Source organism: Lipophrys pholis (genome assembly GCF_963383615.2).
Source record: "Lipophrys pholis genome assembly, chromosome: 1".
Classification (NCBI taxonomy): domain Eukaryota; kingdom Metazoa; phylum Chordata; class Actinopteri; order Blenniiformes; family Blenniidae; genus Lipophrys; species Lipophrys pholis.
Window position 1 is genome coordinate 53,106,293 of NC_137635.1, and position 27,775 is coordinate 53,134,067.

Sequence of the window (27,775 nt, forward strand, 5' to 3'; positions counted from 1 at the left end):
CGCATGCTGAAAACATAGGGATCGTATTGTGATCTGACTTGGCAAATCACAGCTGGAGGTTTGCAGGAAAGTACATATGCGGTCCTTCCATATTACAATGGGGGAAAAAAGACTTTACCTCATGAAACCGTTATCCTACTCTCAAGCTGCAATTTGCATTTTTTCATTAAATGAAATTAAGTCACTAAATATGCTCACTTGCCTCATAATGGCTTATCTCTTATGTTCTGAACTGAAAATGATAAATTAACAGAAATGCTAGAACATGGGAACAAATGTGGTAATTATTAAGATTTGTAATGTTTTCTACAAAACGCTCAAACAGTATAGTGCAGCGGTCTCAAATATAAGGCCATAAGATATTAATGTTAGGATTAAGAAAAGCAAACATACTAACTTAAATTGCAAGTTAATTTTTGACATCCTGTTTCTATGGCGCGAGTACGTGACTCGTATAGGTGTCACACATAAAGCCTGTGGGCCAGAACCAGCCTGCACAAGGCTCAAATCCACCCAAACCATCAAATTAAACAAATTTCAAATAAAACATTGTTTGTTTTTTTCACAAATTTCTTAAAAAGTAGTGACACAACTCAACACTGAGACCAGAGCTGAGATATCAGTAATGCTGCCATGAAAGCAATCAAACTAGCCTCAAAGCCATGCTGTCGGGGTGAGTTTGTATAAACACCCATAATGCAACAGTTATGGGAGCATTTTTATTCATTTTTTGACATTTCACAGTATTTTGTACAAGACGTCTTCATTAAATTTGGCTTTATGTTGGGATTTTAGTAATTTTCTTGTATTAAGTGTTTGGTTTTGTAAAAAATATCAACATTTCCATCATGTATAGTCTGTGCCACCGCAAAGAAGAAACTTTAAAGTTTAAATTTAAAGCTTATTATAGCACTACTTTGCCACTCGAGATCAAATTGGGCTGCATGTGGCCTCGGAACTAAAATGTGTTTGACACCTCCGACAGTGTTTGGCCCTTTTGTCTTACTTGAATCATTTCCTATACCAAGCTAGTGCCTCTGATTGATGCATTTATCCCCAGAAATTTGAGAAAGGATTAAAATGTTTGCTTGAACTTATGCATTACAGACAGTGCATATCAATTTCTCTGACACCGACGAGTCCAGAAACTCATATTTACTATATTTATTTGTAAATATTACATTGGATTGTTTGACAGTATAACTCAATAACGAATAGACAACCTTTGACGGGAAAAAAATGTAAGTTTTGCGCCACTTTGCAAGAGAATTGATTTTATAAATTGTATATAATAGTACGTCGTCCTTCAACAGTACCGTACATCTTTTTTTTTTTAGATTACTTTAGTGAATAAAAGGGTTATTTTTAAAGGAGTAAAAATCACGAAAATGCAAGAATGTAAATTAGCATATTTTGCATGTTTTTGATGGCGGTATACAGGTTGGCTGAAACTGTGCATCCTTTGTATTTTTTGCTCCCGGCAGTCTGTGAAAAGATCCTGCATGGATATTATCCAGCCTTCATGTGGGCTTGTACAACACAATCAGAACATTAACTGATCTAGAAAACAAAACTCAATAATCCCACTTGCGTTCCACGAGTACGTTTGAATTGACTTCCAAACGAGTTATGCAATTCCTAAACAAACTAATGCCCACACTAAAAATTGCTCCTGTAAAAGTAGAGCGTGTCCAATCAGGGTTTTCATTCGTCCGGTGCCCAGTGTAACTCTGCTCCAAATTCTGCGACGATAACTTGTTGTTTCCATGGCTCTTCTGGAGATGGAACACTAGCTCCCAATCACGGCTGGTTATTCTCTGTGGCAGCTGTAAACAGACTCTTTGTCACTCAGAGACTCAATAGATTTAACAGGTGGATGCGTGATGCATACTAACGTGGACGTCTATAAGACAGTCAGTCTCTTACCCTCCGGCTAAGTGGCCGGCTCGGAGACAATGTCATCTCTGTCAGAGGCGCACACAGGGCTGCAGTTTTGATCGAGCTCAACACGAGGCTCGGACTGGGAGAAGGAAATGGAAAGAGCCGTTAACCTTTTCAGATGCTGAATAATGAAAAAGCAAATAACGTCAGGCTCTGTGCTGCGCCGCTGCTCATTTCTCCTCCTCCGGTGCTGTTGAGTAGGTCCAGTTAACTTTTGAAATGTGTTTGGTTTTCTTTTGATCAACTTCTTGCTTTTCTTTTTGGGAAAATGCGTACTCTAGCCTGGTGTATAAAACCAGTTAATTCACCTTACTGTGGGCCCTTAAACACGAGAACAAGCCCTTCTTAAATGTTGCACTGGGGCTGTCTATTACTTTATCCTGATTGGGTTAGATTAAAAGGGCAAATCTCACCATGCAATATTAGGTAAAGGAATTTAATTTCAACCAATCGAGAATCCAGCTTAATCTTCATGCATTAATTTGCATTAAGGAAAAAATTCCCTTCTAACTGGAAAAAAACCCTGCAGAACCAGACTCAGAGGTGTTCACTTTCTGTAAAACCAGACTCAGATGTGGAGACTTTCTAAAACGTTTCCTTCAGATAGATGGCTGTTAAGTCTAATATAAACTTTACAATTTATAAAACCTTATTAAAAGCTGAAATACGATAATACACGTGTATTTTACTACGCAAACCTCAAAGCTTCTGTCTAATTAAAGAACCGAAAACCTGGAACTTTTGCGATCGGTGTTTGTGCCATTCTTAAAACCACTATTTCTACGCCTTTCCAGCTCCGCCTGGACGAGCCCAGCTCCGCCTGGCCGAGCCCAGCTCCGCCTGGACGTGCCAGCAGCTTTGTACGATCGCCCGCGTGGCCCGTTGGAGTCTGTTAATTGTGTGTGTTGTGTGTTTTGCAGTGCGTACCAGGTGGTGGTGGAGGAGGAACGTCCACGCAGAGCGAGAGGAACGGCAGAAATCCTGCGCTGCTACCCGGTCCCCATTCACTTCCAGAACGCCACGCTCCTGAATTCGCAGTACTACTTCACGGCTCAGTTTCCCGCCACGGGCATCCACTCGCCCCAACCCTTCACTGTGGGAGACAACAAGACGTACAACGGCTACTGGAACGCTCCGCTCCTGCCTCAGAAGAGCTACAGCATCTATTACCAGGCTGTCAGCACAGCCAACGGGGTGGGTGCCGGACACTTTTATATTGATTCTGGTATATTTTATATACGTGCGAGTTCGAATTACATGAAAGAATTATGCTTTAAAGTCTTGCAATTGCTTTACAACTGTGTTGCGTACATTTGCTGTAATACTACACTTTTGAGGTGCCTGTGGTGAAGTGTTAGGAGGTTTTTTTTTTCACATGCAACCGTCCCACCCCACAAAAAGTATATAAAGTGTATGAAACGTTTGAGATGACGAACCATCTCAGTAAATGATGTTGATGAAAAGCTGACCATGGGAAGATGCAGGACCGGGACTCCGGTTCCTCATCCTTTGGGATGCCTTTTCCTTTATTTCTCTGCATTCAGGCCGCGCATTTACACATAAACGCAGCGACGAGTCACCACAAACGATGATTCCTGAAAACTGGTTCTGGATAAACTATATCTCCAGTTGCGTCTAAAGAGACAGATATTTACGTCACAATTCGAGACGTCGTGTTTTTTTCCCCAGGATTCTGATTGGCTAGCATTGCCTCATGCTTCTCGTCACACTGCCCCCTACAGGTTTGGCTGCTCATAGCAGCTCTGAAGCAGTAAACGTTGAGGGGGGAATATTAGTTTTTGTAAAAAGCCGGGTACGTGTCAACGTGGCCTCAGTCGCCAGCATTAGACGGATGCATTGATGTGCAGACCTCCGCGACGACACAGAAACACAGTAACATAAGCAAACTCTTGCATGCAGCCGGTGATGGCCGGGCAGTACGTCTGTGAGGTGCACCAACCAGCAGCTCTGGCTGCAGATTTAACAGGCTCCAACAAGGTCATGCTGAGAATGCAGAGCTCTGTGTCGTGACATGCTCTCTCTCTCTCGCTCTCTCTCTCCATCGCCGCGGCCCTCTTCTCCTGCCTTCTCCCATGGAGCTTTATGCCGAGTGCCAGACGAGCCTTTGATCAACGGCGTTTAGGAGAGGTAGTTGTCCCAGCGGCGGCTAAGTGAGGAAGGCGGGGAACAACAATGGATGTTACCGAGTGTACAGGTCGCAGCCTCTGTCATCGAGTGGCACTTGGCAGGGCCGTCCCTCCGCGGAGCCACGGTAGACGGCTCCGCGGCTACTTCAGGAGTCCCGCCGATTGTGGTCCTGAATGAGAATCGCAATAAACGGCCTCCTTGAGAAACACCGGCACGACTTTAGGGAGGCAATACAAATAGCACGCGAGGCGGTGCGGAATCCAATTAGCGAGTTTGTTCTCGAGGGTGAAGCACAAGGCTGAAACCTTCCCGGGCGTATCGGCGAGCGCTAACTGAACCGGCTGATGGGAAGTCGACTTTGAACAGGCAAAATGAAAAGGACGCGTTGACACGGCGTCTAGCTCCGTCTCTGTGATGGAGACATTTCTGACATCATTTTTGTATTCGGTGTTTTGACTCGCAGCAGCCAAATGCACTCTCCTTTATTCAGCCTTCACTGCGAATGGGCAGTCCTGCAAGCATTAATTAATGTCTAATGATGCCGGTGTGGCTTGTTTGGACCTTTTTAAACAAAATTGTTGGAAGGTGTTCGACATTTTTTTAACGATATTTTCCATTTCTGTTGGGGATAAAAAAAAACAACCACCTGACGGCTTAAAAGCTGCAGCACACGTATGCTGGTTTGCATGTTTTTTTTTTTCCTCTTGTGGCTTTTTAATGTTGTCTCTCCCATGAGCGTTCACTGCTCATTGGACAGCTTGGCTGGGACAAACACTCATGTTTTTTTATTTGCTTTGTGTGCGGTATTACTCATTGCCTTCCGAGTACTTGTCCGTGTCCTTTCTCCTGTTCACCAGACCATCATTGACAACAAACTACTGAGAGAACAGGCTTTTTTATTTATTTTTTTTCTGCTGTTGAAGGCTGTTGTCAGAGTTGAAACTCCATTACATATTCAAAAAGTCTCCCTGTCGTGCCATTTTTTTCTTTTCTTTTGAGCCCGGCACGGTGGGTTGGTGTCGCTTGTCACAGGCCTCTGGTTTCTCCACAGTGGCTGACCACCTTGAGCTGCAAGCTGCCGACAGATCGCTGTTGGCTGACAAATCAGCAGCTCAGCACCACTAATCTGTGCTGCGGGCCCTCTCGCTTAACTGCATTTTGTGTCACAGTCATTGAGCTCAACAGATGATGGCGGGGACAGCGCGGAAGCCGCCACGCTGTTTTGTTGTGGCCGTGCGTTCTCGCATACAGTTTGCTGTGTAGGTGTTTTCGCAATAACCTCTGATCCTCTTTTCCCTGCTCTTCATTCATTTCTTTGTACAGGAGACCAAAATCGACTGTGTTCGAGTTGCCACCAAAGGTAGGTACGACGTCGGACTGCATGATGTGTGGATACGGATGTACTTCCTCACATGACATGCATTTGATTCCTGATGGACTAACTACATTAACACACTTTTACCAGGTTTTTTTATTTTAACTTTAGACTAAAGTGACATGTTTCCAGAATGGATTTAGTCAATGTAATGATGGTGAACACGTTTTTTCCCTCACTGGGAGTCTGCCTGTGTGCCCGTCGAGGTCTGCAGGCACTTAACTTTGCAGCCTGAACGTCCTGCTCCACACATTAAGCATGGTGGAGTCTAAGCACCATTGATCTGGGGGCAGAATTGATAAGGCCGGAGGGAGCCATAGTCACACTCCGGTCTGTGCCGTGGGAGGTCCTGTCACATGCCCTGACACTCTCGTATATTGTGTAGTTTGCATGCAGATCTGCTATGGATTACTCCCGCGCTTCCAGACGCCTCCATCAGTGGGCTTGAGTCAGGTGTCACATCCTGGACGTTAAGGAAGACTTTCGAGAGCACTACATTAAATTCACAGAGATCATTAATACTGCTGGTGGAACAGTTAAAGAAACTTTTTTTTTTTTTAATTATAACTGCATTGGGTGGTCTCAGTGTTGCATGATGATGGAAACTGTTGGTTTTTCCAGCTTCAGTGTGGCTTTCCATTTTTGTCTGTGTTTCGCCGCATGCACGACCCTGGATCCACTGACTATACTCAGCCGCCATACTCGTGACGCAGCTCACAACCCCCTACATCCGCATCGCGCCGGCAGCCGGCGACAGCCAACTAACAGGTCAGAACCGATGCCCAACTTGTTTTCTTAACACTTTTTCCTTCAACAGGGAAACAAACAAGTGGAATGTTGCATGTGTGCAATTCTTCTTTATTGTCTTGCGATTTGCATAGAAATCATTGTGATTAAATCAAATACTTGCAGACAATGTGCCTTCTACCCTTGTCTTCTCAGAATTAGTGGACATGAAAGACCTGTTTGAGGTGCCATCGTCATTTGATGTGTCAATGTTGCAGATTTTTGACAGGAGTTAATCCCTTTTCATGAATATTTCTCATTATTTCTGGTAGATTAAGAGGAGGGCTGGCGTCGGCTGTTGCTGAAGCGACAATGGTTAGACACACGGGAGGAGGGTAGAAGTGTAACTATTCTAATTCTGCTCCGTTTCTCCTTGTTGTGCACGAAACGTTAAGTTCTCTCGGACTGGAATGGAGGAATATTGACTCGTGGCTGGAGACGTAGCGCACTCACAGCTCTGATGGGGATTTGACACTGACAGCGTTTCTGTACGATGAGCCTCTAACAATATATTGGGGACAGAGTCGGCTCCATCACTCCTGACATGATGGTGTCACTTGTCTTGAAATCCTCCACTGCTCTGCCTAAAAACATATACTTTTAAATAAAAGTGGTTGATAGCTGTTGATAATGACACACCGGCTCAAGAACAATATGTCACGGGCCGCCCGGGATGGATATTTACCTTTTTTGATGGGGAGAGAAAATGGGCAACGCCGAAGAAAGAGGGAAGCTCGATGGAAAAGATTTGTGTGACATAACAATTTATCATTCTAAATTTACCCCCGGTGACAAGAAATAATGGTGTTGTTCAGGTGGACAGTTGTGATTCCACCAACGTCTCCTTCCTCAGAGTGCTTCTTATCACTTCCCGGAGAACAGATGCTGTTAAAACAAGCACTTTTACTCCGTCTCCCTCTCTCTTTGTGTATCTCATTGTTGGCTATCTCCATCCGGCCTGATATTTAATGTTTTGGTTATTTCAAGCATTTTTATCTTCTCGGGTATTATCTTTCCACCGCACCGCATCCAACATTTTTCTACAGCGGCAGCAAACCATTTGCCCCAAATGTGATTAACCAAGGGTAAAGATGGTGTTGCACTTATCTGTCTCGGTGCAGCTTGAAGCGCAGCGAGCTGATGTCCACTGAGGACGCAGTTAAAGGTGGAGTCTTCAGGACAATAAGGAGGCACGTAGTTTTAGAAAAAGCCTTCTTCGTAGCCAATAAATCCGTCCGTGGGATATCTGTGCACTGATTAATCATCCTCGCTCTTCTTCAGCGGAGATACCGACTCTCTGGGCGTACACCTCTGGTCACCTTAAGCTTTGTTAGTGTCTGATAATTATTACTTCTCGTGATGTTTTCCTTTCAGGAGCAGCCACTCGCAAACCTGACGCGGTGGAGCCCGAGAAGCAGACGGACCACACGGTGAAGATCGCCGGGGTCATCGCCGGCATCCTCCTCTTCGTCATCATCTTCCTCGGGGTGGTGCTCCTCATGAAGAAGAGGTGCGTTTCATCCCACCACTCGTTGAAACACTGTCTTTGTGAAAGAGGTTGGACCCACTTGCCAGAGTGCTCACGAAATAAGTAGTTCCTATCTTATCATTTCGCCCATTTCCGCCACAAAACGGTAGTATTGTCGGCGGCGTGGTAAATAATTAATTTGATTATGTTGATACGCCCCATTAAAGCTGTTTACAGCCATGAGATACACTGTGCCATGAAAAATTAATCCTTTTCTACAGCACCCTCAAACAAATGTGCAGCGCTCCAGTGACATTGGAATGGAATAGGAAAGAAAATGTTTTTTTGAGTCCCGTGGTATGGAGAGAGGCGGGGTGGAGATAAGAAAGAAAATATGATGAAAGTCTCCAAACGGAAAAATGGACGGCCGCATTGCTGAAGGCTAAGTTTACATTAGCCCTGGACCCCGTGTTTCAGAAAGGTCTTCTGTACATATCCAAGCAATCGGGGAGGGGGGGGGGGGGGCGGCTAAAGCTCGGCAAATATCAACCCAGGAAGTAACACAATGTCACAATGTGCAGAAATGTCTTTGGTGTTTGCAAGTTATTTACAGCAATATCTTCGCTGTGAAAGTACAGAGAGAGAACAAAAATCCATACGGTCCCCAGAGAAGATCAGACATGATATGTCCTCTCGTAATAAACTGTGTATCTTGAATTAAGTGTGCAGATTGGTAGAGTAGATTGAGTAGATGCATCTGAGCGAGCTAGCGAGCGTACTTGTGTACTAATATAATCACAACGCTTATTTTTGACAGTAATATAAGATCCCTCACTTTCTGCAGCAAGGCCTTTCTGTGCAACAACGCAATCAGTGGGTGGATGCGAAAATCAGCACACAGTAATGGAATTGTTTTCAATTAGCCTTAATCAGACCAGTGAACGTGGATGACTTCATTGGTTGAATTTCATATAATTTACTGTTGCCAACAGGGAATCAGAGTTGTGTTTAGGCATTCAAACCACTCATTACGCTCCAACCTTTCAGGTCAGAGATGTTTTTTTTTTGTTTTTTTTATAGATGTATAAAATTATGTGTTCATTAAAGGCACGTCTGTAGACCAGCTCAATTAAAGTAGACGTTCCTTACTGTACTGAGACCTCCCCTTCCCCCCTTTACAAAGCATGACATGACTCCAAGCGATCACCTTTGCCCTCACGATCTCCACGTATGCCACCATATCTGATTTTGTTCATTTCTTCTCTTTTTTCAAACATTAATATATTTTTACTTTTTCTTTCCTTTCCATTCCATCCCCTCCCCTCCTCCACTGCTTAAATCCTACCACCACCCCACTCGGCAGAAGAACCTATCACTCCTACACTTACTACCTGTAAGTAACCACTTTGTGTAATGTTAGTGCCATGCTTCTCACCCACACGCCGTTTCTCCCATGCATGCAAAGAGCCATGTCATCCTCCTCCCGCCCAGAGCCATTACAGAGGGCCTCACTGTAATCTCTGCCGGAGGAGCGGAGGACGCCACTCCGACGCATCGCCGCACGACGAGCACGTCACACTGTATGTCACATTGGCAGAGCTTCTGACAAGAGCAGACAGACGCAGCTGCACCCCCACAAAACCAGCCCGCCTGGGACCTTATTGCAGACGTAATTTCTGCTCCTCTTTCAAGGAGTTTGTTTATCAGATGATACACTAAACTGCCTTAATGATTGTACGGCTGCCAAACTCATCTGGTGAACGAGGGGGAGGAAGAGAAAAAAGAAAAAGAAAAAAAAATCAATACCGCAACTACTGCATTTTTACTGATTGTGAATTTTTCATTTGCCTCCAATGATTTCATCTGTTGACGTGTCAAAGCTGCATTTTATTTTGAAGTGCCTATCACAGCACATCAATGCTTTATCTGTGCCCAGAAGTTCAATCGGCTCATCCAGATATTTTAGACACGTTCCTATAGACTCTGCAGATGTTGAAATGCGCTCAATAACTCGACCAGCTGAAAGATTCAAGCATGAGCTGACATGTTGATCAATCTGGCTCCATTTGCATGTCATAACATTTTTAGTGTTTCTTCTCTCCACCCCTCCTTCATCCTCTGATCATATCATCTCACGCCAGCATGGGTTTTTTTATTTATATTTTGGGTTATTGCACGTTTCTCTCATTGATCCGACGGTGATGGTGGAGTTGTGTCTTTAGCCGAGCAGATGTTTGCCTCCAAACAAGCTGATGTGATTACAGAACAACGTCTTCGTGAAAACAATAGCCCCAGCGCCACTTTATTCACTCTTAATAAAACAGATGATTCCACACCGCGCCGCAGAACGGCAAAGAAGCTTATTCTGCAGCTCTGCTTCCCTGCTGTAGCTCATAGGCTCCCCCTGTACCGTCTTTGTGATGGATGCCGACTAATCTGTCTTGAGATGGCTGTGATCAGAGAAGAGAATGGAGGCTGCCTCACATCAAAGAACATCTCCGAATACACCTGGAGATAATACTACTCTGAATACCCGGCGTGTCACTCACGGTAGATCTCCGCTGCCTTGAATGGAAAGCCCCCGTGACTTAGAGGGGCGGCGCCGAGTGCCCACAATAGCCGAGCTAAGCAGGAAATCACAGAAGAAAAAAAAAAAAAATTTATATATCTGCATCTCGATGGTTTATTTTGTCCTGTCTGTTTTGTTGCTGCATACATGTTGTTTTCCCGGTTTGATGGGGGTTTGTCAAAGAGGAGTAAAGATGTAAAAGAATAGGAGGAGGAAAGATGTGGGCTGCACCGAGTCGGCCTTCGCTGAGCACTTAAGTGAAAAATGCTTCATGGTGTGTTTCCCCCAACCGCATACAATTACAGTGAACCTACAGATGTGTAATTACACTCAATGCAGTGTTTTCCTCCAGTTTTCAATCTTTATTCATTTCAGGGGAAGGTCTGTGATGTTTTATGGAGGTTTTAATACTTTAACTTTAATTTGAATAGATTTTAAACACGAGTCAAAGGGTTTATTTATTTATTTATTTATTTCACCAGGTAGGTCAATTGAGTGCCAGTTGTCACTTGCAGTGACGACCTGACCAGGGTGCAACAAACAAATATACACATACATGCAGTACATACAGTGGAGCTCCAGTCACAAGGTGGATAGCTGCATGGTAAAAAAAACTTCCACTTTGAGTTTTTGAGGCAGTTCTGTTGCTTACATCGCCATAATGAAAGTTTTTGAATATGTAAATAAGAATTTTTCAGTCAAGAAAAACTGTATGGCGTTTGACCTTTGTGAGCATTTATGTGTTTGAAATGTGCGTTTACTTTCTAGTCAGTTACCAAGATACTTAATAGTATTTTTTGAAATTTTGTGAATGTTTGAGTGAAATTAACTTTTCCCATGTTTTCCCACAATTCTGTGTATTAATGAAATGGTCGTGCACTCGTACAGGGGGGGAAAGGGGGATGTGGAGGTCCTCTCTGTAAAGGCAAATATTGCTGGTAATAATGGCCCCTATGGGAAAGTGTGTCTTGACGATAGCGTATACTAACAGATAGTAAAAATCCTCCCCGGGAGCCAATTAGGGTTCGACGAATGTGTGAAAATGAAGGAATGTTGATGAAGTGCCTAAACTGGAAAATCCTCCTGACATTTTCCTGCTTGATGCCTATTCAAACAAATTATTCATGAGTAGCTTGAGGGTGTGATACATTATTTCAGTTTAAAAGTCACGAGACAACAACTATGATGACGATTTGACTGATCTGTATTCGACCAGTCCTGCTGCTGACTGGATCCATAGAAACACATGATTTTTCTCGAGGTCAAAAGATTTGCATCCTTGTTACATTTTTGCTTGTTTCTCAGATAAATGATCTATGTTACTGAAATAGATTTAATTAGATAGAGTCGGGAGGCTCTCATTGACCCACACAGTTGGCAGGTTGGTGGTTCTATCCCCGTGCATCAGTTAAAGTGTTCCTGAGCAACACACACAAAACACCAAGTTCCTCCCAGCAGAGGCTGAGCACCGTGAATGGGCGCCGTCTCTATTGATGTTATATATTTATAACATTCAAATGTGGGCGATTACAACCTATGCAGCCGTGCATCAGGAGTAAAATTATGATTAAAGTGATGCTGCTCAGGTAGCATCGCTCCTATAGCTCCGTCCTGTCATGTTTGAAATAAGTTAGCTTTAAGGTAAGGCATGAATCCTTCAGAATATATTTAACTGGGAAGAACTTTTTGCATTTAGCCGAGTTATTAGTCTTCCTATCCCTGCTGCGACTGCTCCGGGGTCCGATCGCAAACAAATATAACTAATATGCTGCATAGTCAGAGGTTTACGTTGTCAAATTAATTCTAGACTCTGGAGCATTCGCTGAGGCTTCATCTGCACTTCTGATGGCAGCCCCTTGTTTTGGAGGCACGACGAGCTCGCAACACGTCTATGATTGATGAAACCCATTAATGGCCTCATGCATTCATCAAAGTCTTTTTTAAAAGGCATGAGAACATCCTGCGGTCGCCAAAATATGCACTTTAGGTATATTGCCAGAGGTGGCTGCAGGAAACTCTGCATCAGTCGAGAGCACTCATTTGCAATGCAGTTACATGTGTGATCAAATATAGGAGCGTCCTTTAATCAGGTGTCTGTCTGCTGCTGCTGCTGCTGCTGCTGCTGCTGCTGCTGCTGGGGACAGGAACGATCGATTGACTTGTAGGGCAAAGGTTGTGATGGGGCCTGGAATCCCAGAAGAGCTGGATTCATCCATCAGACGGCACGTTAAGTTAAAAACACACTTGCGGTTTCACTTTCTGACGGATTCGTCAAGCTTGTGTTGTGCTGCCCAACAAATTAACAAATCTAATTGAAGATTTCTTTGCTATAATTAGAGAAACAACCTTTAAATTCACACAGTGCACCAAAATACCGTTTCCAACAAAATGATCGTTTTTATGGTAATATCCTTGTTGGTGTTTGTTAAAATTCAAGGAGCAGGGGTGTCAAACTCATTTTAGTTCAGGGGCCACATTCAGTCCAGTTTCATCTGTGAGTGAACTGGACCGCTAAAATAGTGTCACGATGACTTTCAAATTAAAGTTTTAACGTTGTTTTTTGTCGCTGTGCAGAGTGTATGTGATGAAAATATGGATATTTTCACAAAAAAAAAAAAATGACTACTGAAAAAAACTACAATCTGAACATAAATCCAATTTTACTGAAAACTTCTGTTGCAAAATGCAGTGAAATTTCTCATAAAACTTCTTTGGCTGTTGCATTATGGGAGTTTTTACAAACTCACCCTGACTGTGGCTTTGAGGCCAATGCAAGTCTTAAAGCTCCTTTCAATACAAACAGCACATATTAAAATTTACTTGCATTTCAAGTTTATATTGTTGCTTTATACATAAACGTTGTAGAAAGTTCACGTCATCATGAAAGTTTCTCTAAGGATTGATGGACGGACAGACGGCACACTTATCTATTAAAGCTAAAATAATACTAACGGCACAAAAATCCAAAAAACTTTAACATTTTTGCTTGGAAAAAGAAAAGTCCATTTCACAGAAAGTTTGAGCACGTCCAAACTTCTCCTGTTAGTATGAATACACACTGAGTTTATTGTCCAAAATTTTGTTGTTTTACTTTTTTTTTTCTTTTTTTTTTTTTTATCCGACGTGGATAACAAAGCACAGGTGTGATTACACCGGAATAAAAACAGGAGCAATTTGAAAGGCATTGTGCTTCCACCAAATAACCATTAATGAATTCTATCAATAAATACTGGTGCTCGACGTGCCGCTGCTACCTGATGTTTTATTATAACTGCTCATAAAAAGCAATTTAATTCAGAAGCGGCTTGTTCCTTTCCCATCTGGCGGCCGGCCACTTACGTCATAAATCCCTTAAGTTACATATTTATCGAATGGCCGCATGGTTAACGGCCCCGCACGCCGCCGTAATTCACCAACAATCTCCTACCAACTGTGAAATAAAACAGTTTTCAGATAACTTCCCTATTGACACAAAGGGAAGCGACACATGTAGAGAACTCTGTCTTCCGATCCTTTACAAATCAAATCTTTCACAATCGCTTCCATCGCAGTCGGCGTCGGAACGGGAGGCCTACTAAATGTACATTGTGTAACGCGGTGTACTCGGGGCAAACACCTTCATTAAACCTTACAAGTCGAACATGCGGCAAGAATCACATTAATTGGTACAAGCCTGGCAGAGTTTTTCCAGCTACCAGCTCTGCATGTTGATGAGGAAGGGAGAAGTGGAGGAGCACCTCGAGCAGGCTAAAGGGATGTCATGCATGGGATGATCTAGTTAAAAAGGAAACGTCTTACAACAGCGTGTCGCTTTACAAAGCGTCTGTCTTTTAACAGTGTTCGCATAATATGAAACTGTTATTGCTTTTGTGGAAAAGAAAGCTTGGAAATTCATTCCTGTGACCAAGTTTTCAAATGTTTAAGGCTCAGACGATCCCTAATGATCAGCAAATGACCAAAATCTATCTTTTTTGCATGATATTTAAGAAAAAGAGTTGAAATTGTGACAGAATTTTGTATTTCGGTCATCCTGAAGGGGATTCGTGCCAACTAGAAGTCTCACCACAACATAAATGTCATCGTAAACCACAAGTTCAAATCGCAAACTACAGCTGCTTTCTTATGCTGACAAATCTAAAGGTGATTTTGGCGCTTTTGTAGCATATTAATGTTTTTTTTTTTTTAAATTTATGTAATTGTCCAACCAGGATGAATTCGTTTTGCCCTCCCTCTGGTCTTCTGTTCAGTTATTTTTTTACCACCGGAGGATAAAACTCATCTCTTTTCAATAAATAAACCTATTGGACCAATATAAATGCTTATAAAATCTTAATATAATATATAATAAATAGTAGTTAATGTTTAGAGAGGATTGGTCTGAGTGTGTGCGTGTGTGTGTGGCTTTACTCCAAAAAAGAAAGAGCGCCAACTCATGGCCTGGAATGCTCATTACATCGTTTTCAAAACGTTGCTGCGTAAACATGTCTGTATTAATAGTTGACACAAACAACTTGATTTCAAACGGTAATTATTCAGGACGTTTGTGAAAAGTAGTCCTACATGTTCCTCTTAAAGTAGCTCTTAGTTTCAAAAAGGAGAATTCCTGGTTCGAAGTGTCCTTTAACTAGATCACATCAACGCTTAACTCTATACATTATTTTATATTGTAGAAAATAAATCCTTGCTTTATGATACATAACACCATCACCAACTGAGCCAATAACATTCAAACATATCATGTCCGTAAGAAAAACTAACTGAAGTATGTTAAAGCTAGTAATCTGTGGACCTAATATTGTGGCTGAGTTTCTAATCAACATCAATATTCAACCTAAGATACCAAATCCAGAGAAATTGGAATTTTTGGGGTTATTTTCATAACATCCAATCTTTAAAAATGTTCTTAATGTCAAGTAAGGACTTTACGTTCGATAATTTATGAAGTTTTTAGTAGTATCCAAGTGTTATAAAAGGTATTTTTGCAAGAAGTGTAAAAATATTTGATAAATTTTTCCACGTTAATGTCGGGCAGAAATGACTGAAGAGTTTTTGCTCCTTTGTTCACAGTTGTTGCTCCTTGTTTCATGGATATTGAATGCAGTCTTTGTAGAAAAGGAACAATATGATGTAAAGAGGTCTTTTTTTTTTTTTTTTTTTTTTTTTTTGTTGGAAGCAAAAAGCAATCTTATAAACATTCAGACATTTTCCCCATAAGCCTCCTCTGCTTTTAAATGCCTGGAAAACGGGGGCTATGTTGATGATAGACAACCTGGTGGATTTCCCCACTGGGTTAATCAAAGTCACTTCTGTTGCTCCTCCCAGCTGGATGTCAGTCAACCAGCCAATACACACACACACACACACACACACACACACACACACACACACACACACACACACACACACACACACACACACATGCTCTGCACCGTGGATGTGTGTGATCGTCTAATGAAGCCTTCCTTGTCCCAGTGTCACGAGGTTTCGGCTGCTCCGCCGTTGAAACGAACCCCGCCATGCTGAGCCGGTGGTTTTGAAGCTCTTGTTTCAGAAGTCGCGGCAGTAGCGGCGGCGACGGCGGCGGCGGCGGTGCCTCCCACAGAAAAGACATTCTGGCAAAACACGTGTCGAAATACAATCGGCGTGGATTCCTTTCTATTTAATTTTCTGTTGTTGTGGCTGAGCCGGTGGAGTCACTCAGATCCTGGCGGTGCCCGGGCCCACCTCACACTGAACTGGAGACGATCCCTCTAATGAGCCGCTCGCTGCAGTGACCTGCAGTGTTTGCTCAGTCTTTACCAGAACAAACACCTCTGCTGTTTGTCTTGTCTCATCCCACACATAGGAAAATTTGCAATTTTACAGTCGAGGCTTGCCTTCGAGCAATCGTTCATTCTTTTTTTTTTTTTGTTTGGAGGGTGAGGGGGAAGTTTCCACGTGCAGCTTTACGCTAACTACCCGGGATATAACAAATAGTCACATTTATCAGCGCGGACCCTCTACTGTACTACTATCTCTCGCTCAGCATATCAGACCCTGTAATATAGTCATCTATCATTAATTTTTTTTTCCCTACTTACAAATGAGGAGAGAATAGCGTGCCAATTAATCTTCATCTAACACCCACGGTGCCTCGCAAACGTCCCAGTATTGCTGGTGCTTTCCTCATTTTGGCACTGGTGACTGTGCAGCCTCGTTTATCTTCGGCGCCTCCGCCGCCGCGCAGGCCAAGAAAGCGGAAATCCAAGACTTAGCAAGTGGCGAAACAAGAACAGTGATACTGTATTAAAACCTGGATTATAGTTGTTCTTAATAGTCTCCTCCATGAGTGAACACAGTGTCGAATCGGTCTTAATATTGCCTGGGGGACATGAAACACCATCCCCCCCCCCCCCCCCCCCCTTTCATCACTCCCTCTATTATTACTATATGAAGCTATAACGGGAGGAAACGCACAAGATTGCCATTTTGTTCCCAACTCTAATTGCAGATTAAAGACAAATAAAAGTGGGTCCGGCAGACAGAAATGTCACTACTTTGTCACTTTGCCTTCTGAAGAACGGATCCACTATTAGCGTCACGTCGCGGCCTTCGGAGCAAATGACTGTTTGAAGGCAGCGGGGGCGCCGCTGCCATATGGCACGAGGCGGCGGCGAAATTGAATAAACAGAGGAGATTTGCAAAAACAAAGCAGCAGGAGTGCATCATTAGACGGCAGTTGTCCGTGAGAGAGACTGCAATTCAAACAGGCAGAAGGGGTCACGCAGAGAGTAACAAAGTGCGAGGATCAGTGTGAGGGCTGCCATAGTTAATTTTTACACCGCTCGCTCCCCTCCGGCTGCAGCGCGGTGGCAGGCGTCACGTATAGCTACTGCTACAGTATGTTCCCGCTCAAGCTGTTTGCCATTCATCCGGAGTGAAACTTCTGTGGAGCTGTAAGAGGGTTAACGCGCCGAGGTGATAATGCCGTCCGTTATTTATCGCCGGGAGGAATTCCTCTCATGTAAATAAGTTCTCTTTCTCCGGGTCGGTCGGGGGTCGAGGTCAGCTTCAGCGCTTGTTGCGAGGGGCCGGCTGGGGATGTTTCAGCAGGAATCGGCCGAGGTGAAAATCTCCTCACAGGAAAATGTTTCCGGCTATTTTGGATTTTTCCAGTTGTTATGAAAATGTTTAAGCTAAAATTTTTATGTTCGTCTTTGACTTATTAAAGTCTCGTCGAGCACAACGCAAAAACAAAGGCAGGCAGTCGCTGTCATGTAAAGGTGGAAACAGTAAATACAACACATATTTGTTAATCTGTAATACCAAAATATATATATATATACTCTTGTGTATTTAAAAAAGAATAAGAACACAATATCCTCTACATGAGGGGTGTCAAACATAAGACCTGTGGGACAAAAGCGGTCCTCCAATCCGGACAAACCACCAAGCAAATTATACAAAATTTCCAAGAAAACATTGATTTTTGCACTTTGGATTGAGTTTTCTTCGTCATTTCACTATTTTTGCACCAGAATGTTTCATTAAATTGGCTTTATGCTGAGATTGGGGTCATTTTTGGCAATAATTGTTTGGTATTTGCTAAAATATCAATATTTTCATGACATATCCTCTGTGCCACAAACTTGAAAGTAAAATTTTAAAGGTAATTATTGTGCTATTACACTGGTCCGGCCCAGTTGAGATGAAATTGGACTTCATGTGGCTCCTGAACTGCAACGTGTTTGACACCATGGCTCTATATGCAGCGTGTACTTCAGGAACTGCACTTTAACAAGATATTAAAAGCACGAGCGTATTAGATTCATTCATTAGTAAGTTAACTGTTGAAAACCCAGAGACTTTACATTAAGTAAAGAAACAAGCGAATGCATAATTGTTTTTCCCAAATATCTCGATCCAGAAGTGGAATACATCTCCCATAGGTCGTGTAACGTCATGTCACTGGTGTGTATTTATTGGCCAGAACTATTTGTTGTTTCAGTATTACTTGGACGCTTCAATCCAGCGTTTTAAATAAACCTGTCAACAACCTATTACACATCAAAGTATCATCACAGTGTGTTCAAGATGAAGCCAAAACAATGATATACTCCGCTAACATCATTAGGAGGTCATAATTGAAGGCGGCGGCGCTTTCAAGATGTGAGAATGAAGGAACGAAAGGCAGTTCCCTGGTTTCACTTCAATTATGTCGTTTATTTTCACTGCTTCAGCTCACTGTTGCCATGCGAACACGTCAATATATCATTGAAAACTATAAAAAATATAAAATAATGATGGAATAGTGTTGTGTACAATGGGAAATGAAAATACACCGTAAATAGAAATGGGACAGAGTAAATCAATTTACTGTCCCTCACTGCTTCTGAAACGTTGCGAGAATTACACACCAGGACTATTTAGTTGCCGCCTTTCGAAAGATAAGACTTTGCCGTGCCACTAAAAGTAAAGTCGGTTTGTTTTTGAGCCGTGTAATAACAGGCCGGCCCTCAAAAGTCCAACTCTGAGTCGGTAATCCAGGAATCTATGTTGCATCTTGACCCTGCAGAAACTGGAAATGTTAAACTCTCTAAATGTATTGAGCACATACAATAACAGAGATTTATTTTTCTTTTTACAAAAAAGAAAAAATGCATGCATAAAGTGATTCTTTATTGTGTGTGTGTGTGAATTTGTGTAGGTGTGTGCGAGTCCGTGTGTGTTTAATGGACACAACAATGCTTTTATGGTGTTTGATCAGGCACAGATTGCTTGTAGGCTCCAGCACATCAACATAAAGTAGGTCAATAAAAGCAGGTTGACTGTTTGAGTTCACAAGTCTTTATTCCTATACTTAGCCCCCCCCCCCCCCCCAAAAAAAAATACTATAGCTAATTTTAAATCATCAGAGCCTCTGATGTATTTGGGTTAGGATGTCACACCTTTGCTCCTTCTCAGGGGGGGATTTATATATCTGCATGAAAACGCTTTAATAAACATTATTGTGGCTAATTTAGCTCAGCCATCCCTTTTACATCCACGTCTTGTCAGATCAATTTGTTTTTCACTTCTTTCTTTTTTTTTGTTCTCTATGAAGGAAATTGGCCAAGAAGCGTAAGGAGACGCTGAACAGCACGCGCCAGGAGATGACGGTGATGGTCAACTCCATGGACAAGAGCTACACGGAGCAGGGCACCAACTGCGACGAGGCCCTGTCCTTCATGGACACGCACAACCACACGCTGAACGCCCGCAGCGAGTGCGCGCTCACGCTCAACGCCCGCAGCGAGTGCGCGCTCACTCTGAACGGCCGAGGTGAGACTACGCAGTTTTTTTTTTGTTTTTTTTTACGCCGGCCGAGCAGGTTGGGAGCAATTTATTTAGTTTGGTCAGGTGAGAAAGAAATCTCCACTCCGGGGACAAGTTAAAAAAAAAATAATAATAAAATAAAAAATGAAACCCGTTAAAGTGAAACGTGTTTGGAAAGCCGCAGAAAACCAGAGTCGTGGTGTTAAATTGCTTTTTTTTTTTTTTTCCAGGGATGATGTCCGTCTTTGCTTAAATTCAAAGTACATTTGTTTTAACATCTGTAGTAACCATGAGTATGGATACGTATTTTTTGGTAGGCAAACGGCACAAAAACTTAAAAAATAAAAGCTTTAATTTGCTTTAAATGTCATTCTATTTATGATTTATTACAATTTTGCCTAAAGTTATGACGGTTTGAAAAGATTTACCACAATGGCTCAATATCCTATTGTACTATTGGCAGTTACTGTTTGACCATTATTGCATTAATTTCAATACAGAACTTAATGAGACTGGGAAATGTTGCTTTTTCCTATCGGCACAATATAGTTTATCTCATTTACTCCATGTAGTTGCACATATTGATTTTTTTAATGTCTTTGTTTCTGATTTTTTGGGTCTTTAAAGATGATTTTGTTGTAATTTTGCCGCTTTTCATTGGAAACACTCAAACAGAATTTGCAGTTTGTGAATTGTGAGACTTTGATATGATTCTGAGAAAAGATTGTGTAACTTTCTTTCTTCTTTGTCTTCACAAGCCCCCGAGCTTCTTAGTCCACTCTAGTTTTCACACAATCCTTTTTTAATTTCTTTCATTCATCCAATGAAAATCTGTTATATAAGCGGTATCACAAACGTATATTATCGAACTTCACCGCTTGGATTGTGTCACTGGTGCCTGCACACACGTCGGTGCGAACGGATGTTTAAACGCTTCTTAATAGCCTGGAGGGGAATCTTGTGTTTAGATCAATAATCAAGACATCTTGAAATCCCAAACCTGACCCCGAAGCTTATCAGTAAACATTAGATCTGTGTGAAGTCTGTCATGGGGCCCTGAACGCGGCCCTGCGGTGTTTCCAATTCAGGGAGGAAACGCGCGGCCCATACTCGATGTGCTCTGTGGCCATAACCTATTAATTTTGTCTGTCCCAGGTTAAACTTAATACTTTGGTGATGGACAGGCCAGCTAAGTCTGCACCCAGGGCTTGACCCGGTATAATCCCAGTCAAAACCATCAGATTAAAACTCCACAGCAGCTTCTGTCTCCTCGCCCCTGCCGGGCCTGAGCCCCAAAGATGCTTTGACCTTGATTAACTGTCTGTTAGTGTAGATGTTCCAATCCGGGCCTCTGTCTGCCAGCGCAAAATGATTTAAATGCATTACTTCTTACTTGCCTGTCACAGTAAAGCCCCGCGTCGCACTCTATGACCTTACATTACTGTCACCGGTGTCATTTTGACTCAAAACATTCCAGGCTGACAGATTACAGTGGCGAGCACGCTTGCCCTGGCACTCCGGCACACGGAGGAGATGATAATCCAGCAAGGAACCGAATTTAGTTTTTTTATTCCCCCGAATGTTCTGCTCTGGTACGAGCGAGTAGTTGCAATGCAATTCTAATTTCAACTTTCAAGTTAGACTCCATCAGAGAGACACTAATTGTTATTAGGAAGCGTTTAACTGCACAACTTTATTAAGTATATTTTGTTTTGGTTTTTCATTTAAATGTGCAAATGGCAGAAAAAAACCACACATAATCAGAGCAAGTTAAGTCAACCGTTAAACTATTGAAGGAGGAAATAATACAAACTTTTAAGTTTCCATTATTCCTCATCATGTCATGTATGGATATTTCAGCACTTTCTTCAGAATAGTTTGGCACAAAGTAAACAAGCTGCGTCCCGTCGGGCGGCACGCTTGTTGTTTTTTCCTGCTCGTCGCTCCGTCGGGTCACTTAACCAGCGTCTCACTTTAAAGAAACCGATTCAGGGGAATGTGGAAGAAGTTTGGGTTTTATTCAACATTTCATCAACATCTGAGGACCATGAAACTTTTAAATAGATATTAAAAAAAAATGAATTATTAATATATTCAGAGATTTGAAGGCGTCCGCAGACTTTAAAGGACAAACTGCAAAAAAGATTTAGAAAAAAAAATATTTTACTTCTAAATGACCTACATTATGTTGTTTTGGGGTTTTTTTTGGTCTGATTTTCGTCTTGATTTGTAAAAATATATGAGCATGTGACCAATCTTATACTAAACGTATGGATCAGTTCTTAAAGGAAGAAAAAATATTTTCGGGGTAAAAGTTACAAAATCAAAATCAAGCTGGATTTTAGTTTATTTTTTAATTCATTCAGTAACAAAAGAACAAAACAAAGACATGATGATCTTGCTATTATTTTGCATATAGAGGTAAATCAAAAGCAACTATACAACTAGGGTGATGGAAGTGTTTATAATGACCTATTGAGCCATAGAAAGCTGAGCAGAACAAACTGTATGAAGTGTACATGGTGTGAAAATGGACAATGAAGACGGTGAAGTGTGTCTCATGGTGTGTGGAACACATTTAATCTGGTACTCGTTCTTTGAAGAAACTTCTTGAAACGTAATTCTTCTCTTAAAAATGCATTTTAAAAACCACCAATTATTTTTCTGTGTTTTTCTTTTTTTTTGTGTGTTTTTTTTTTCACCCCGACCTCCATTCGTAGCCGGATCGTCGCCCTCCTCCTTCACTCTGCCCAAAGCCAACACGCTCAGCACTTCCATCCCCACCAACTCGTACTACCCAGGTAAACAAACCCTTGTCTCTGATCCCGTGTGTCAACAACGAGCTGCTCTCGGTACAGTCCCAGCAGCGACGAGCTCAGTCACTGTGAAAGCAAGGAAAATTAAACGTCACCATAAATTATTGGAACTATATTTTCAGGCAGAGTATTAATTAGTTTTATGTTCTTATTGAGACCTCTTTATATGTAAATTGTTGGCTGATTGTGTGATATGTGATATGAGTTTACAGAACTGTGTGTGCTTTAAAAAAAAAAGCGATTTCACAAATGAGAAGGCAGATGAATTGTCTTTCGACGGCTTTACACCAGGCTACAGTTTTTACACCACTTTGCCAAGATGGATTTTTTTATGGTTTTTTTTGTTTTTTTTTGAAGTTCAATTATGACTTCTGCTTCCACCAAATAATATCTGTAATTGTGTGTCTTATGTAATTAGATCACAGCCCATTGATTAGATGGAGTGAAGGGCAGCTAGATTTGTAATCGACTAAACTTACAGTGTAATTAGCTTTACCGGAAAATCTGATCTGCTTCTTGTTCCTCCGCTTGGCGAGGAACCAAAAAGTCTTGCCCATTAATTTTTCTGTTGATGCTTTTTTTTTCTTCTGTGGATAATCTTCGGCTTCGCTTACTTACCACACTTCTCTTTCCTCCTCCAACTTCTCCACTTGTTTTGGGGGGTTTGAGCAGATCCCTTTGTGCCAACCGCTATCTTAGGTGAGACACATTTTCTCTTCCCATTGCTGTTGATTTATTCCTTCTTCTATGCTAAAGAGAGTTAAAGTGCTTTACATTCATAAGATGGCTGTTTGAAGACTTAACTGTGAGGCCAGAAACAGTTTTTTTTCCTTTTTTTTTTGGTTTAATTTCTTTATTTATTTTTTTGATAAAGATGGCTTCCTCACCTTCATACCTGCCTGCTGCTTCCCCCTCTCCTCCTCCTCCTCCTCATCCCCCTCCTCCCTCCCTCCCTCCCTCCCTCCCCCGTCCAACGAGGGGCTCTCCTGGGCTGAGGCTGGCTTCACTCCATCCCATCCGCATTGCGTGTCGTGCGTGTGATGTCACATACGTGTTTGACCTCTCATATGCATGGACAGACATGTGGACTGGATGTGGGGGGAGTGTCTAAGGGAGGGAAGGGGGGGAGGGGGGGTGGGGGGGGGGGACTCGGGAGTGTGGGGGGGTGGGGGGGGGAGGAGTAGTCTGCAACTGAGGCTACAGGATGCTGAAGCCATGGCAGCTGCACTATGAGACAATATGAGCAAAAAGTGAGAGAGAGCGAGAGAGAGAGAGGGAGATCGAAAAACTCTCTTAGCCCCTCCCTCCTCCCCCCTCCTCCCCCCCACCCCTCTCATAAGAAAGAGAGAAAAAAAAAGAATAAATCCAAAGATGGGATGCGTTCGGTCTGAACATCTAAAGTCTAGCATTAGCAGTGCTGCCCCCCACACTCCCCCTCCCCTCTCTCCCCACTACGCATTTATCCCCCCCTCCACCCCCCTCACCCCCCCACCCCCCCTCCTCAAAACAACAACCTTTTCTATTATTCTTTTTAATGTCGCTCCCCCTGCCTTTGGCTAACCGCTATTGACCCACTTGTTTTTTTCTTTTGTTGTGTTGTTTTTGGTTTTTTTTTCCGCCCGTGTTTATTCATCATGTTCAGCGATAAAATAGAATCATAAAGAAGCATTTTGTTCCTCCGTTAATTATTACTGGCCTTTGTTAAATATGCCGAACAGCCCAAAGTGCACCGTCTCATACGAGCGGATGCTTTTTCTACCAGCAGAGCACATAACGTAGCTACTAAGTGGGACACTGAAACTCTAATAATTTACTACTCAAGGCCCAAGAAGAAAAAGGCACAATAAGCAGCTCTACTGCAGCTACCCCATGAGAGAATTTTAAAGTACACAACTTATACTTCGGCTGATTCTCTCGCCCCTCCTATTGTAGTGCAACTTAAAGCGACATCTTTCATCACTGCTCTTGTGACAGCTGCTTATGTTAGTTCCACATTTAATGAAGCATGAAACAATTAACATGAAATTACAGCAGCCAGAAAAGGTTACGTGCTTTCAGCGGTGGCACATGCAGTCACAGCATTGTCTCATCAGTTTAGGTTAATGATCAAAACTGATTAGCTCGCGGAGGATCGGCTGTGCTGTTGATTTCATCGCCCGTTCCCTTTTGCAAAAAGTATATATATATATATATATATATATATATATATATATATATATATATATATATATATATATATAAATAAATAAAATTTGATGGAAATACAGGTGTCACCACTATCACATGCAAATATGATTATAGCAATTAGAGAGAAAACGTGCAAAATGTCAGAAAATTCCAAAAAAATTGAATAATTGGCGTCATTGAAATATGCGCGTTAGAAATCTAAAACAATTCCAGACGACCAGATTTCCACCATTATTTTCTCCCTTGAAATCCATGACTTCCTTGTTTTGTTCTTTTTATTTTTGTCTTGCACTGTTGAAATTGCCCCATCCATCCACTCAACACCCCCCCCCCCCCCTCCCCCCCCTTTACTAGGCTTTCTACCCAGGCAGTTTGAACTGAGAAGGCATGTGATCTTGCCCTTTAGCGTAGCTCTAAAACACTCTATTGTAACAGGTTCTCATGCTGTATTGTTGCTTATCCCCTCTCTCCTGTCTCTTCTCCTCTCTTTCTCTTTACATACGTAACCTCTTATGTATCTGCTATCTAAAAAGTGCCCATTAATGGTAAGTTTTCCCAAGTGGGCCCTGGGTTGGGGGAAGGAGGCGGTGTTTACTCAGACAGCAAGCCCACAGTGAAAGGCTGCTTCTGACACGGGCATTTCCAACATCTACTGCATGACAAAAGTGAACATGTTAGCATCTCACCACCCTCCGTACCGTGCCACCAAGCCACCATTAGCTTAGCATGGTCAAAGTACATGAAGTGCATCACCCCCATGCATTCTCTCCTCCCATCTCCGCTTCCCTCCTGGGTTGTTTTATGGTTTTATTTCGGATTTTGGTTCTTTTTTTTTTTTTTTCTTTCTTTCTTCTTTTTTTTTTAGGTTTGACTTATGGTTTTTTAGTTTTTTCGTTCATTTTTTGGGGGAAGTAATGGGTGGCAAGGGGTTGAATCCGTGCTGTGTCTGTGTGACGCTTCTGACGGTGCCTGCTGCAACATGCTCACTGTGGCCCACCGCACCCCCACATCTTCCTCCTCCTCCTCCTACTCCTCCTACTCCTCCTCCTCCTCCTCCCATGTTTCTGGACACCCTCCATCGTCCGCTGGCTCCCCACAGCATCTGTGCCTCATGTCTGCCACTGACTGGATTACAGTATGAAAGAGTTGGATTGGAGTCTGACTCTCAATACGAGCTGCAGCCCAAACTCTGCATACTGTACTGCCAGTGAATACAGGGGGGAAAAAAATAAAACAGTAAACCTGTTGTTTCACAGCATCTTTATGAAGACTTTTACTATTGATCTGCACACTGTGTTTACAGTCCAGCACCAGTGATAACAGATTTAGCCTGCAGTGCACCTGCGATCCTCATAAAGGCCCTGATTTCTAAAAGGCTATACAGTACTGTATTTTCCAGCCACACTGAGACAGATGGACCTGAACCTTCCCACCACATGAATCATCCTATTACTCAATAATGTTGTGTTGTTGTGACCATCCATAACAAACAGATTACTAGTTGAGAGTTGTTTGTCAATCTGGAGGGTGGTGACATAATGCTTAACAGTAAATGAGATAACGTGCCATCTGGTGATAAGAACAGTCGTAAGCGAGACTGCCTTTGACGACACCTAAACTGGCCACCTCGGCTTTTAACGTCAATAAATGAACTAACGCACCCCTGGCATTCGCTGCTTCAAGCATTATGTCACCAATATGTGACTTTCAACAAGCTGCAGATGAGTGCTGATGTGATTGCGTCTCCCGTATGTTTGGCGCTGACCCGCCGCGGCGCCGTCTCCCGTTTGTCTCCCGCAGACGAGAGCCAGAACATGGGCAGCGACACCAGCAGCCTGGTGCAGTCCCACACCCACTCCCTGAGGAAGCGCGAGCCCGTCGACGTGCCGTACCAGACGGGCCAGCTCCACCCGGCCATCCGCGTGGCCGACCTCCTGCAGCACATCACCCAGATGAAGTGCTCCGAGGGCTACGGCTTCAAGGAGGAGTACGAGGTAGCCCAACACACACACACACTCTCACACACACACACACACACACACACACACACACACACACACACACACACACACACACACACACACACACACACACACACATACACACACACACACACACACACACACACACACACACAAATGAAGCCCGGCGACACACTGGTAACGTCTCCACTGAGAGTGTTTATCAGTCTGAACCGAGGCTTCATCTGTGTCTCCCTCCGCCGTTCCTGTCCGTCTCGTCTCTGTTTTGCATCGCGCAGCAGAACTCTTTTGTTTCTCCCCAGATGCACTTTTATGATAAATTGTTAATGTTGTTCCCCCGTCCATGTGTTTACAGCGTGATTCGTTTTGTCGTTCATCTGTTCCTTGTTGTTTGCAGCGATTGTGTTTTTTGTTTTGGTTTTTTGCGTGTGCGTTGAGTGGGCTACAGATCAATGTGCAAACCCCCCCCCCCCCCACCGCCACCACCACCACCACCACCTCCACGTCCAATAAAAGAGCAAGGGAGCTCCCGGCCACGTTAGTCCCCCCCGTCCCCTTTGTCACCTGAATTGGGTCTGATTAGGCCGAAGTGTCGGCGGTCTCCGGCGCCGCTAATATTGTTGTCGCACAACGGCATCCGTAACCCGACACGCCGCCTCTCGCTGACACCAAAACAAAAGATTCAGCCCGAGAAGAGCATCACTCTCATTTCCTCTCATTAGTGCGAATGGCTGGCAGGGGTTTGGCGGGACTCCAGCCTCGGCGCCGTCCCTCAGCACCACACCAGCCAGTCTCGTCTCACCCTGATGTCATGTTGTAGTAGACTAGCTTCAAGCTATGCCCCCCCCCCCCCCCCCTTCCTTCCCCAAGTCGTTCCTTTTTAACATCTACTCTGCATCGCTTCAACGTGACATTGCACTGGCCCGTTTCACTGTTACTGCCGCCACTTCTTACCCATAATTACATCTTCTTTGTCACTTATCCTCACTCTCATCTTCTCTTTTTAACGAGCACATACCCCCCCCCCCCCCCCCCCCCCCCCCAATTCACAGCTTATTTCCTTTCCTTATTTCTTCCTCTGTAATTTTCTTATCTACGCCTCCTGTGTTCCTCCCAGGTTTTCCTTTCTCCCCCTTTCCTTCATTTCCCACCCTGCTTCACTCTGCTGTGTGTCGGACAGATTTATCAGTAATTAACTCCCTGTTCCCC

The 27,775-nt window shown here is 43.1% G+C and overlaps 1 protein-coding gene across 1 annotated transcript in view; it reads left to right on the forward strand.

Moving 5' to 3' along the window:
- Positions 1-27,775, forward strand: part of LOC308117024 (receptor-type tyrosine-protein phosphatase mu) — a 176,173-nt gene that overhangs the window by 108,111 nt on the left and 40,287 nt on the right. The window contains 7 exon segments of the mRNA XM_080475615.1: positions 2,862-3,135; positions 5,413-5,449; positions 6,158-6,232; positions 7,625-7,760; positions 19,370-19,587; positions 22,302-22,382; positions 26,385-26,578. Coding sequence (XP_080331741.1) covers positions 2,862-3,135; positions 5,413-5,449; positions 6,158-6,232; positions 7,625-7,760; positions 19,370-19,587; positions 22,302-22,382; positions 26,385-26,578 — 1,015 coding nt within the window.